The sequence below is a fragment of the Girardinichthys multiradiatus genome, chromosome 17 (genome assembly GCF_021462225.1).
Source record: "Girardinichthys multiradiatus isolate DD_20200921_A chromosome 17, DD_fGirMul_XY1, whole genome shotgun sequence".
In the NCBI taxonomy this organism is placed as follows: domain Eukaryota; kingdom Metazoa; phylum Chordata; class Actinopteri; order Cyprinodontiformes; family Goodeidae; genus Girardinichthys; species Girardinichthys multiradiatus.
In genome coordinates, this window is record NC_061809.1 from 21235987 (window position 1) to 21250148 (window position 14162).

Genomic DNA, 14162 nt, shown 5'->3' on the forward strand with positions numbered 1-14162 from the left:
ATCATAAGACATCTCTTTAAATAAATTCATTAAGTTTTAATAGAACATGAATGTACAAGTTCCACTTTAGTTGGTGCAAACAGAACCTTTGTTGCTTTTTGATCATTTTAGCAAACAAAACTCGAACCAAGTAGTTCTCCATCCTTTCCACAGACGCTCAGCAGTTTTCTGGTTTTTACACTTTTCAGCCTCATATCTTACATCCCAAAAGACCCAATTAAAAGAATAATCTGTTCTTTAAGTACACACACACCAGATCATCCACTATACATAAAGCTATGATATACATGGTTCATCATTAAATTAAGATAAGGAATGATCTAAGACCACTGCTCTTTGCAAAAAAAAAAAAACACGACCCCCTGAGAGGGATTTATCTGCAAACTTTACGAGATGCTTCTAAGTAGTGCTGTCCGCGATTGTGTTTTATATTAATAGGATTCGGACTGCATTATTACTCACCATCGGAAGAGGAAATAAGAAATTCTGTGGAGCCTCATTTGCATTGAAAATGTCAGGAAAGAGACAAAAGGGCACAACCTCTCCCAGGAGAAACACAGAGTTTAATGAACTGCTTGGTTAATTTTAAAGCTATTATATTCCTAGATTATTCATTCTGATTGTGGTGACAGGTAAAGAACAAAATTACATGTGGAGAATGTCGGGGCTTTGATGTTGGCATTTAAGCTGCAAGAACAACGAAAAGCCACTAAATTGATATGAAAATGTTGTAATGACGAACATGAGAACAGCTCCTTGTATTTCTAAGACCTGTTTTCTATATGCCTTAACTGGAACTTCGTTTTTTCCACTTACTAACTAAATGTTAAAATACGTTTCTGCAGCTTTTTGTTGGCGTCTTTAGTTTCAGTAAGTCTGTAGTTTTAGTTCTCCTCTCTTTCCCCGGTTGATATAAAGGAGGAAAACCACATAATTCCCCCTAAACACTAATTCCTCAATCCCACCAATTTGCAGAAGTGGACGACCTCACAGTTAATCCAAACTGTGTTTTCTGAGCAACACAGTACCTGTACAGGTCCTCCTCAAAATATTAACATATTGTGATAAAGTTCATTATTTTCCATAATGTCATGATGAAAATTTAACATTCATATATTTTAGATTCATTGCACACTAACTGAAATATTTCAGGTCTTTTATTGTCTTAATATGAATGATTTTGGCATACAGCTCATGAAAACCCAAAATTCCTATCTCACAAAATTAGCATATCATTAAAAGGGTCTCTAAACGAGCTATGAACCTAATCATCTGAATCAATGAGTTAACTCTAAACACCTGCAAAAGATTCCTGAGGCATTTAAAACTACCAGCCTGGTTCATCACTCAAAACCCCAATCATGGGTAAGACTGCCGACCTGACTGCTGTCCAGAAGGCCACTATTGAAACCCTCAAGCAAGAGGGTAAGACACAGAAAGAAATTTCTGAACGAATAGGCTGTTCCCAGAGTGCTGTATCAAGGCACCTCAGTGGGAAGTCTGTGGGAAGGAAAACGTGTAGCAGAAAACGCTGCACAACGAGAAGAGGTGACCGGACCCTGAGGAAGATTGTGGAGAAGGGCCGATTCCAGACCTTGGGGGACCTGCGGAAGCAGTGGACTGAGTCTGGAGTAGAAACATCCAGAGCCACCGTGCACAGGCGTGTGCAGGAAATGGGCTACAGGTGCCGCATTCCCCAGGTCAAGCCACTTTTGAATCAGAAACAGCGGCAGAAGCGCCTGACCTGGGCTACAGAGAAGCAGCACTGGACTGTTGCTCAGTGGTCCAAAGTACTTTTTTCGGATGAAAGCAAATTCTGCATGTCATTCGGAAATCAAGGTGCCAGAGTCTGGAGGAAGACTGGGGAGAAGGAAATGCCAGAAGTCCAGTGTCAAGTACCCACAGTCAGTGATGGTCTGGGGTGCCGTGTCAGCTGCTGGTGTTGGTCCACTGTGTTTTATCAAGGGCAGGGTCAATGCAGCTAGCTATCAGGAGATTTTGGAGCACTTCATGCTTCCATCTGCTGAAAAGCTTTATGGAGATGAAGATTTCATTTTTCAGCACGACCTGGCACCTGCTCACAGTGCCAAAATCACTGGTAAATGGTTTACTGACCATGGTATCACTGTGCTCAATTGGCCTGCCAACTCTCCTGACCTGAACCCCATAGAGAATCTGTGGGATATTGTGAAGAGAACGTTGAGAGACTCAAGACCCAACACTCTGGATGAGTTAAAGGCCGCTATCGAAGCATCCTGGGCCTCCATAAGACCTCAGCAGTGCCACAGGCTGATTGCCTCCATGCCACGCCGCATTGAAACAGTCATTTCTGCAAAAGGATTCCCGACCAAGTATTGAGTGCATAACTCTACATGATTATTTGAAGGTTGATGTTTTTTGTATTAAAAACACTTTTCTTTTATTGGTCGGATGAAATAGGCTAATTTTGTGAGATAGGAATTTTGGGTTTTCATGAGCTGTATGCCACAATCATCCGTATTAAGACAATAAAAGACCTGAAATATTTCAGTTAGTGTGCAATGAATCTAAAATATATGAATGTTAAATTTTCATCATGACATTATGGAAAATAATGAACTTTATCACAATATGCTAATATTTTGAGAAGGACCTGTATTTTAAAAAGGGTTGCATTCCTTTACGATGAAGACTCTGTGTTTACAACAAAACCAACAGTGATTTAAGAACAAATAAATGACATCAGTATAAAAAAAATACACTGATGTAAAAATATGAATAGAAGACTGTCCGAAAAGGGACAAGCCAGCAAATTTATAAGACTGGCCAACAAACATAACGTTGCGAACAACCATGGCACTGCTAAAATGTTGTCTCTTCAGATGGTTGATACATAGAAAATGTTTTCATACCTGTGTCCGTTAAGCGAAGCGTGATGTAGAGGTGTATAGCCTGAGCTGTCTGTGCAGTTCACGTTTACGCCCTTCCACATGCTGCAGGACAGAGGCATACATCACAATTAATAACAAACCAACGTGACAATTTAATTGCAGACAAACTACTGGTGGAGAGTTTCAAGTCTTTGCTGTGAGCCAGGGAATTGCTAACAACAGTCTCCAGACTAATTTTCATGTAAGACTTTCCAGGCTCAACGTTCTAGAGTTCTTGTTCCTTTACATTAATTTTTAAGGTTCAAATATTAAAGTTCAGTTATTTTTACCCCGGCCAGGCAATAAATATAGGTTCTTAACAAACAAAAACCTGGAAGAAATGAAGGCAGGAATGAGGAAATAAACCTGGAAGAAATTAAGAAATGAAGGCAGGAATGAGGAAATAAACCTGGAAGAAATGAAGAAATGAAGGCAGGAATGAGGAAATAATGGTAGGAGAGTAAAGGGGGAAGTACACAAGAAAGAACAGAAGAGACAAGGAACCAAATAAGGAAACTCTTAAGGATGATGGGAAAGGAGAATGACTCAATGAGAAAAAAGGTGGTTGTGCAGAAATATGGGAAGCAGAACACAAGGATGGAAGGACACATGGAAGAAAGGAAAGAACGAAATAAGGAATAAATCTAAAAGGGCAGACAGACAAGGATGGAAGCAAGAACAAAAGAAAGGGCATAAGGAGGAAAGGAAAATGCATAAGGGAGGAAGGAAGGACACAAAGAAGGAAAAAAAGGACAAGAGGGAGTGAGGGAATAAAGGACTATATAGGATTATATTGGGTAAGGTCTAGGAGTACAAATATTTTTTTTCTTTTTTATATATTTATCCAGAGCTTCCAAACATTGAAATCATATTTAATAGTTTTCCATACTTTTTATGTAAATATACCTGGACTATAAGAATTCACACGACTCAGAGCAGCAAATTGTGGTGTTTTTGGTGGAAAATCCCATTTCTCAGCATAGACTAACATCTGTTAACTGTTGAGGTGCTTCTAAATATATAAATAAGTTAGAAATGTGTTTAAACACTAGTTAGAGGTTACATTTTTCATTTGCCTACATTTTTTTTTTTTGCTCAATAACGAGTTGGTGCATATCATCTTTTATTTATTTGTGTACAGGAACCTTATTGCCTTCCTATAAGGGATCCATAATTCTTTTAATTTCAAGGGTACAACACAAGAACTTTATTTCTGTAACAGCCTGAGCATGCAGATAAAATCCCCACCAAACAAAATCTCATCCTAATCACTAAAGATATTCACTCTGTGGATGTAACAGACACACTGAGACATACTTGGTTCATGATAAATGATTGAAGGAGCCACAAGCAGGAATGTAGGGAGCAGTAGGATGTGCCGTAATCCAAATTCTTATTTAAAACAACTGCTAGGTAATAGGCCCAGACATTAGTCTGTGGTAAACAGAGAATCAATGAAGAGCAGCTGTGAGGCAATCAGAGCACAGGTGTGAAACAGGAAGTTAAGCTACAAACCAGAAGAGCAGGATAATCCTGATCCTAATTTCAAAATAAAACACAATCTCCATTTCCAACATATGTCTTCATTTCAATAAAACAAAAAATCTATGTAATAAATAAATACCTTTGATATTTAAATAATGTTTTAAATTTGTATTCATATATTTAAAGTATCTATTGTGTAATTCTTTGTTTTATTTAATAATGTCATAGTGCAGTACATCATGAAGGTATCTACAGATTTACCCATCAAAGTCAGTGGGTGGGGATAACACTGCTACAGACGAGGTGATTGGTCTGAAGGTAAGTGGCTGTGCAAGCTGACCAATAAACATGTTAGGGTGACTGTACCACAGGAAATATTAAATATTTTAATTCACAGTAAAATAACTATAATAAATTTTAACATAATGCAATGCAATTTTCATTTAGTAATTTAACCTTTTATTTTATATGTACATTTATTGCATATTAAAACATTTTGATTATTAATTTAATGTATTTAAATGATCAGAGATACATTTTTAATGTATTTAAAATATTTACTACAATTTCATTTAAATTATCAAGAGTTAAACTTGTTTTTTCAAAACAAATATTTATTGTATTATGACAATTTTAGCCATCAGACTATTTTTATTCACTTCATTTTCATTAATGTTATTTTGAATTTTGATTCAGATTGCATATTGAAAGTTATTCATACCCTTCATTGCTAAACAACTTTTTGTATGTTTCAAGTGGTATTTTCTTGGCTTTTAGTGATGAGCTCCAAGCCTTTCAGGTTAGAAGGCAAGGTAAGTTTATTTGTAGACCACACTTCAGCAACAAGACAATTTAAAGTGCTTTACAGGATGACAAAAATCATTTAAAAAGTACATTACAGTGGCATGATAAAAGAAAGTAAAGAAAAGTTTTACTACAGACTGCAATTATTGACCTCAACTTTTTTGTAAAATCATAAGACTAAACAAACTCCCTGCAGGACAATATAAATCTTTAACTTATTGATGAACTCTGTGCTGTTTGGTCCATATTGTTTCACAGTAGAATCAAATATTTCTCACTTGGGAGGCCTTTTTCTGCCATATTTTGATGCAGCCTGTGTGAAAAGGTATTTTCCTCCCTGTCTCTGTCTTGAGACACTCCCCTCTCAGTATCTGTTCGATATGCTCTCAGTGAGCAAAATTTAACATTTATCGACACTACAGTGCCACTCTTGGTGTGTGCTGGTTTTAAGCCAGTGCAATAATTAAAGGCTTTTTTGAAGGAGCTCATTTATTGGATTTATAACAAAAAAAAAAAAAGAGGCAGCTAAAGCTGGTAGTAGGACTGTTCTTTTCACATTGGACAGTTTCTATTTTTATTGCTAATTTTCACTGTGTGTATCTGTATCGTTTCTATTAACCTGTCATTTTTGCTGCTGACAGGCCAAGAAATGTTCCTACTGAAGGACAAATAACAGATTATTCTATTTTACTGTGAACCTAAGTAAAACAAAATATTTTTCCAAAACGTACCGATTAGTTTAGACTGACTGCACTTTATTACAATAACAATATGACAGTTAATCAAATTTTGATGAACTGTAATAGCTACTCTGAATTAATATTAACAGAAAAAAAGCCGGCGACAGAAAACTTGCAGCAGTCCTGAGCGTGTTTCCTTCACACAGCTATGAGATGTATACCAGAGAGCACCGAGAGCTCGACTCAGAGGTCTTTGAGGGTTGTGTGTGTGTGTGTTTGTGTTCATATTGATCAATGGTGGTTTACTGAAGCTTTTCAGCTCTGTTCTACAGTACAGTACACAGACAGGAGAACCGGTTGTTAGGAAGAGCAGACTCAGACTCCAGGGGAGAAGCTAGGAAAACAACACACAGCCAAATGAAAAACACAATCTGTCATCTTCTATAAACATAGTTGTATTATTTTTGTCAAAGGAAGGTGCAACAAGATGGACTTTAGTTGTTATGTTTTGTCGTCGCTGCTCTCTATAACTCAGTGGCAGACAAATCCCCCATTCACATATTCTTTATTGGCATCACCTTATAACAACCAGCCTGTGTACCAGTTCATCAGCTGTTTAACTCCACCTCTCCCTCACACCTTCTTAATGGACAAACACAGCAGTCAGACCCTGATTTGCTGCACAAACATGTTTGTGGCCACTTTGTAAGAAGAAGTTTGAACCTTGTTTGTAGGGCCAGAGAAAAAACCAGAGCCCTCAGATATTTTGTTGAAAAGCCGGTCCATTTGGTGGAGACTGCTGGAACTGTGTGACCTAACATTAGCTAGTAGATATTTATTCCAGTCACACAGACAATTTTTTAATCCTTGTGTATCACAAGTAGATACGTTAAGAATAAATAGGTTAAATCATTGGTGGACAGCTTTATTTGGTGTCCAAAAAGTCCTGAACAAAGGACCTAAAATGGAAAAATCATTAGATGTAAAATGATTCACTGACTAGCAGCCCAGGGTTCTCTGGAAACCAGAAAACTGAGTATTATAGTATGATTATCCCTATATAATATTTATAGGGCTAGCTCACTCAATCTGTCAGTTTTTCCTCGTTTGATTCTAGGAAATCTGTCTTTTTCAGATTTAGAAAGATCAATATCCTGGAGGGATATGTTCTCTTGTCTTTCCCATGTTGAAGACAGGCTAAGAGAAAGAGGGCAGAAGAAGACATACTCCACCTCATATTTATTTCCTAGGATAATAGAAAGAAATTGATCACTAATGGAAATTTAAAAAGATAATGTATAGAGTAAAATGATCCCAAAGTTACATTTAATTTTGTTTGAAACAATTACTTTTTCAATGTGAGTATTCCCCACTCTGAATAAAAGTATGCAAAATGAAGAATTTTTTACTGATGGAATTATGCTGCTGCATTAAAGATGAATTTATATTAACCAGATATTACAGATGATGCTGAAACCTCTGAAAATCCAGACACAGTCACTGTCCTTGTTAGAAAAAAATATCACATTCACTGGATAATAACTTGATGAGTCACTTTCTGATGAATCGGTCTCTCTTATTACGCTTGTTCTGCTCTGCTCCCCCATGTTCCACTTCCAGCAACTCCCATTTTCACTTTGAGACCCTGTCGTCTCCGCATTGTTTCCAGTGGAACCATTAACCCATCCATCCGAGTTTAATCACAAATTGAAGAATGATCTGAGTTTAGATGAGGGGGAGGTCAAACACGCAGACTTAATCCTTTCTAATTAACTTCAGAAATGAGACGGAAAGTCCAAACCTTACATTCTACAAAACTTTAATAGTGATTCCTGTCTTTACCATTGCATCTTTCTTAACTGTTAACTCCAACCAGGGATTTCTGACTCCATCTTCAAATCATTCATCTTTTTACTATGGTCACTAAAAGTTAAAGAGGTCAACCACCATGAAAGGTATCCCAACAGGCAGAGTAATGCTGCCCTCTATGTGAACCCTTCTTCAGTTACACTATGACAGTTTCCCCCATTTTACTAAGAAATGCTCTACAACAGTCTGAAAAAAGAACAATTTGCACCTACATGAGTAAAAGACTAGCACTTCTCAGTTCAAAAATAAAAATCTTGTTGCCTCCTGCTACAGCATTATAATCTACAGTGCCTTGCAGATTTATTTATATGCCTTGAATTTTATTACATTTTGTCATATTGTAAGCAAAAAATAGAGTGTATTTTATTGAGATTATATAGTATGTTATATAGTATGGAAATGTACTGAAAAGGATACATGATTTTCAAAATTCTTCTGGAAAGCCTGTCATGCATTTGTATTCAGCCCCCCACCCCGACTCAAAACGTTGTAGAACCACCTTTCATTGCAATTACAGCTGCGACTCAGTGAGCTGTAGTTCTCTACCAGTATTGCACATCTGGAATGAAACGTTTGCCCATGCTTCTTTTGAAAATAGCTCAACCTCAGTCAGAGGGGATTGAGAGCATCTGTGAACACCAAGTTTCAAGTCCTAACACACTTTCTCAATTGGATTTAGGTCTGGACTTTGACTAGGACATTTTAACATGTGAATACGCTCTGATCTAACCGTTCTGTTGTAGCTCTGGTGGTCCACTACGGAAAAAGTTTTGGAAACGTCAACCTTCCGTTCACAATGCCTTTATTAAAATTGAACTTGAGTTCTGTGGATTTTAGGACATTTTTACTGCATGATTAGACTTTGCCTTAAATGATATGAAACATTTGCTTCAATTAATATTAACAGGGGAAAAGAAGGGCTTAATTTTAGGGTTCACAAGATTTGCAACAGTTAAAACTTGAGCGCACAAGTATAAAAACAAGTCACAGTTTGAATACTGTATATATGCAATGCTGTTGTTAGAGAGTTATTTTGAGTAAAGCAAATTCTTAGCAAGAAAAACCTAAGTAACCTGATAGCTAAAGTAAAACATATCCTGATAAGTCCTTATTTGAATTTAAATTACATTACAATTTACCAATGATAACACCTTTTTTGTACTAATTTGACCTTGCTTCCTAACTTTAGCCTGTGGTATATGCGTGGCATTATTATTCTGTTTGGAGGTGAATCTCTATTGCAATTTCAAGTGTTTTGCAGATTCCAAAAAGGTTTTATCTCTGTCCCTAATTAAGGATGTCATCCCAAAAGCATGATGCTTCCGCCACCAGTAAAAGAAGCAACCACTTTTTAGCAGATCTGGGACATCAATTCATACTGATAAAATGCAATTTAATACAAGATTACTAATTTGGTGACTTACGAAGGTGTTTGGATGCACACCACTTCATTTAAGAGTATAAGAGTAAAGGTGGCTGAATACAAAACCTTTAAAATGTTTATTCATGAACAAAATTTCACAATTATGCACTACTTCGTGTTGCTTTGATGCTTTAAATTTATGTAAAATACGATGAGGTTTGCGGATGTAACATGACAAGAAACAGTTTAACTGCTAGGAATACATAAGCAAGACCCCGGAGTAGAAACATTTCTTCAAATCTAAATATGCAAAGGACTCAGTTAAAGAAAAGGCAAAAGTGAAAAAAACAGTCATGAACCAAAAGAAAGAAGCTAAACGTACTCCTTTAATCTTTAAAAATGCCGTTTCAAAAGATGATCGTTGACTTTTTCCAATAGAACATGATTTCTTATTTTGGTTTAAACTCTACATTTAGCATCTGAGAAAGAACACTTTTATTTGCAGGTTCTCATTATAGATAGCAAAGCACGCACCATGCTGCATAATGTTCAAGCTACATCAAAGCAGAGAATTCCCATCAAAGTAGAAGGAGGAAAAATAACTCGGAAACCTTTGTTGTCGGGCTTCTTTTCAGGGAAGGAAAAGGTAAGTCGAATTAATCCATGAACCGGCAGAGGTTCATGCTTCTGAATAAAAAGGAAATAAAAAGGCACTTTAGGGGGAACTGAGGGTTCAACAACAACAAGAACTTCATGGGAAATCAAAAAGGGGAACAGATATGAAACGAGGTGTGTGCTTGTTATCAGAGCACAAGAAGCCACACAGGAAGTGGACTTGCTTCATATCCTGTTTTCAGCGAGAAGCAGAAGAGATACCTGCTGATTAAAAGCAGCATAGCTAATGCTTTCTATCTGATTTGAACAAACAAGGTGCACACAGTCAGGCAAGACATAGTTTACTTTGAAAGTAGCTCTTTGATGTCTAACCCCCCCACCCTCCACCCGACTCACATAGAGCCGGTCCAGCCTCAGTGATGCTTCAGGCCATGTCTATTTTCATGTCTCCTACAGGTGTACATGCACAGATCAGGTTTATGCAAGTGTGTTTTCAGAGCCGGTATCAGCTCAGTCACTGAGAGGCAATTATAGAACAGCATGTGAAGAAACTCTCAAACATTCAATTATATTACAAAGAGAAAAACTGAGTCAATCTTATTTTCCTACTTTATTTTTCTAAATGTTTCAAGGAGGTTGACTTAAAGCTGACATGGCATAGGAAGAGAGCAAAAGAAAACATCCTCCACTGACAAATACAGCAAAACAAACTTAGTTTTATTTCTTTTTTGATAAATTTAGCCGATTCAAATGAGTTTTTGACATCCCTGCTTTAGTATGCATCGTCATATTTGGTATCTGGTAGTACAAGCACATAGCTGCAGTCTCAAAACATTTATTCCCAGAAACATAAAATCAAGAACACAAATTTATGAAAAACAACAAAACTTGTTACATCTGCAAGAAATACACCCCAATAAATGTGAAGCCTCAAACCAAGGTAGAAAAAGCATTTTTTTTCATTGCAGGATGTTTTCCATATTGATGTTAGAAAAATAGATAAGCTGAGAATTCCCATCAAAGCAGAAGGAAGAAAAATAAATTGGAAGCCTTTGTTGTCAGGTTTCTTTTCAGGGAGGAAAAGGTAAGTTGAATAAGAATGCAGTTTAAAAAAACTGACCGGTCAGTGTTTACAGGCACAGATGAGCTTCGGGACAATCATTTCCTAATAGTAGTTGTCAAAACTAGTCTACACAAGCTGTCTAAATATTGCACAGACCAGTAATGAAATAAAGAAAGTCCTAAAATACAATAATTTGAAGAACTACGGATTTTGATTTTCTAATAATTAATAGGCGAAACCTATACATTTTAGCGTACGTGGCACTGTATAAAGTTGCAAAAATATTGGAAGACAGTTACTCAAATATTGTGTTGGAGTTTCCAGTTATGTATATAAGGTTTGGACTTTGAGGTCAATCAAAATAGTCTATTCTTATGGACCTACTTTCAATATACGCGTGGATAAGAAAGATGGCATCCTACACTGGAGTTGAAAAGATTGATCGGTATAACTAAAAGACGAGCAGAGGATTATTGTCAAGGGGTACAAGAATCAAAACAATACTTTGTATTTGTATTATTGTATTTGTATTAATTAGAGTAAAAAATAATTAAAACAAAACAGAGTTGACGAGCCTGCATTGTGAATGATTACAGCTATCTCAAACCTGCCAATACTGATTTAAGGTCAGTCAATTACTCTTTAAAAACTTTATCATAAAGCAGAGCATTGTCACACTGTATGAAAAAATCTCTGGAGTTCATATTTTGATCTCTTTACTGTATGGTTCATTTACCAAAAGGAAAAAATGATTTTTGAGCCTCTAAATGGCCCATCACCTAAAAAGGTTGATGAACCTAAAAATCGGCTGATTCCAGTCATGAGTTGACTCCTCAGTACATCTCTAATTACGAGTCTTTGCATTTTTTCTTATAACTTCAGTCAGTGCAGCTGTGGTTGGTTGGACCTATTGTGGACATTTGTGGCAAGCTAAAAATAGAACAGTGCCATTTAGTCCTCGCTTAAGGAAGGTTCACCGCTGTTCCATCTTTTCTCTACTTATAAATAATGGCCCAAAACCTTGAAATGGCTTTGTAACCTTTTCCCGTTTATAGAAGTCAATGCGTTTTTTTCCTCATTTGTTCTTAGATTTCTCGAGATCAGAACATGACGTTTTCCTTTTTTTCAATCTTTAACCTACTTTATGTTGTCAGGTGGGTCCTATTTAAGTATTTTCTTGATTGTACAGGTCTGGCTGTAATCAGGGTTGAGTTTGGCTAGCGTGGCTACATGAAGAAAAGAAATGTGGTTGATGACAAATTCATAATATAAAATGGAAAGCAATTATATTTTCACACAGGGCCAAGTTGGTTTTGAAAGCTTTTCCGCCCGAATACATGAAATCACCATTTGAAAACTGAATTTTATATTTACTCGGGTTACCTTTGTCTGATATTACAATTTGCTTGATTCTAAACATATGAATGGAACAAAAGCAAACAACTTTTTTGCAGTACTGTATTTATTCTAAAACCATAATCCAGCTCAGAGAATTCCCCAGGTGTTGCCTTTAGAATTACATTAATCTCCATTTCACAGCCTATTCCCACAACGTCAGAAAGAAAATCCCATTCACACCTCCACATTGTTGCAGGCAATCCTGCTCTGCTTTCACACATAAAGGTGTTTTCCCCATCTCCCCAAACTGTCACAGTCTACTGCTCTGTTTCCAATTATAGTGAGAGAGATTTAAAAAAAAAAAAAAAAGGTGAAATCCTCACTTAGGCTCTAACTATAAAATATTCATTAGGTAGAATATTTTCTGAAATTTTGAAGACCACAAAAAAACTCACATCAAAATGTCAAATACTGATGATTTCTGGTTATGTACCATAGTGAATTCCATCTCTTCAGACAGTGATTTCATCCACCTCAACGCATTCTGGTGAATCCGTGAATTTATTTAACTCATTCTTGCATAACTGCCTTATTTTTTGCATGACAGCAGCTTCCATCTGTTATGCTCCTGTCAGAAGTTTTGGTTCTTTGACTCCATCTAAGTTGAAAATTAGATCTATTGTTCCAAGAAGGATAACATGAGATTTTCCTTATATGGGAAAACTGGAAAAATGAATGGTTAACTTGTATTCTTATATATTACAGTTTTCTTTATATTGTAACTGAGGCAGACTCCTAAATCATTTAAAGGGAAACAAAAGTGAGGGCTGGTGGAGCCAGGCAAAACAAGGCTCAAGTCTAAAGGTAAGATGTGGTTATATAGGCTACACTTTACTATTGTGGTTACGAGCTCAATGCAAAGCTTTATTTGCTGATTTGGTTATATGTTTGGGTAATTTATGGCAGAACATTCTCACAAACACATTACAACAAACATACAATACAATAGGCATGGGCTGGTTGAAGTTATGAAGGTATACCAAGGTTTAGAAAAAGTTGGCACCACAGCAGGGAGACTCCATTGATAAAGTTGTGAATGATAAACTGTACATTTTAACAGTGATTGGTCTAGAACTTCTTTCTTGGTGTCTCTCAATCTCAGTGCTGCGTTTGACACAGTTAATCACAACATAATGATTGATAGGATGGGAAAATGGGTGGGTCTGACATACATTTCTTTGTTGCTTGTCAAGTGTAAACCATGTAGACCTTCAGGTCTCCAGAGATCTGCTTACTCAGTGTTCCTAGAACCAGAACTAAACACGGTGAGCCAGCAGTTTCTATGCTCTCAGCTCTGGAATAAACTTCCTGAAGACCTGAGATGTGCAGAAACTGTTGGTTGTATTTTTGTTTATGACATCTTTTGATCAAGCAATATGACTAATCCACTGTTTGAAACATTAGTTTATTTTAATGCCTTGCTATGATTTTATGCTAAAGCTTTGTCATTTATTTCTGTCTTTCCTTTGATGTCCTGCAAAGCACTTTCGATTTCCCTGAGTATGAATGGTGCTACATAAACTAGGCTTGGCTTACAGTTTAAATTCCTTGTAATGACATTCCCGAGAAAGCACCTGAGTGACCAGGAAGTTCTCCAGCTGTAATAATCATAATTTATTGCAGGACTGTCCCTGAAAGGATGCCCAAAACATTTGACCCAAGTCATACAATATAAAACATAATCAAATAATGACATTTATGTTAACTGCATAAATTGAAGGAAAGTCATATACACTTATTACTATTTGCATTCAGAAAAAGCTGATAATTTTGGAAATCCTTACTGACCAAAAACATGAGAGGTTTAAACTTTTTAATTTAATGACAAACACATTATGTGTTCTGCAATACACGAAGAACATGTTCTAGCTGAAATGCATGATTATATATTAATTAGAGAAGTTTCTTTAGTAGGATTTTAACAAATCAAAGAAACTTTTCAAATCCAAGTAGCCCTGACTTTGCCCTGAATTATA

At 36.4% G+C, this 14162-nt stretch overlaps 1 protein-coding gene across 9 annotated transcripts in view; it reads right to left on the minus strand.

The window, feature by feature from the left end:
* anks1b (ankyrin repeat and sterile alpha motif domain containing 1B) overlaps nt 1-14162 on the minus strand; it is a 304218-nt gene that overhangs the window by 222730 nt on the left and 67326 nt on the right. For all 9 annotated transcript variants that reach the window (XM_047389441.1, XM_047389442.1, XM_047389440.1 and 6 more), the window contains exon 2: nt 2892-2972. In XM_047389441.1, the coding sequence (XP_047245397.1) occupies nt 2892-2972 (81 nt within the window). The remainder of the gene's footprint in view (nt 1-2891; nt 2973-14162) is intronic.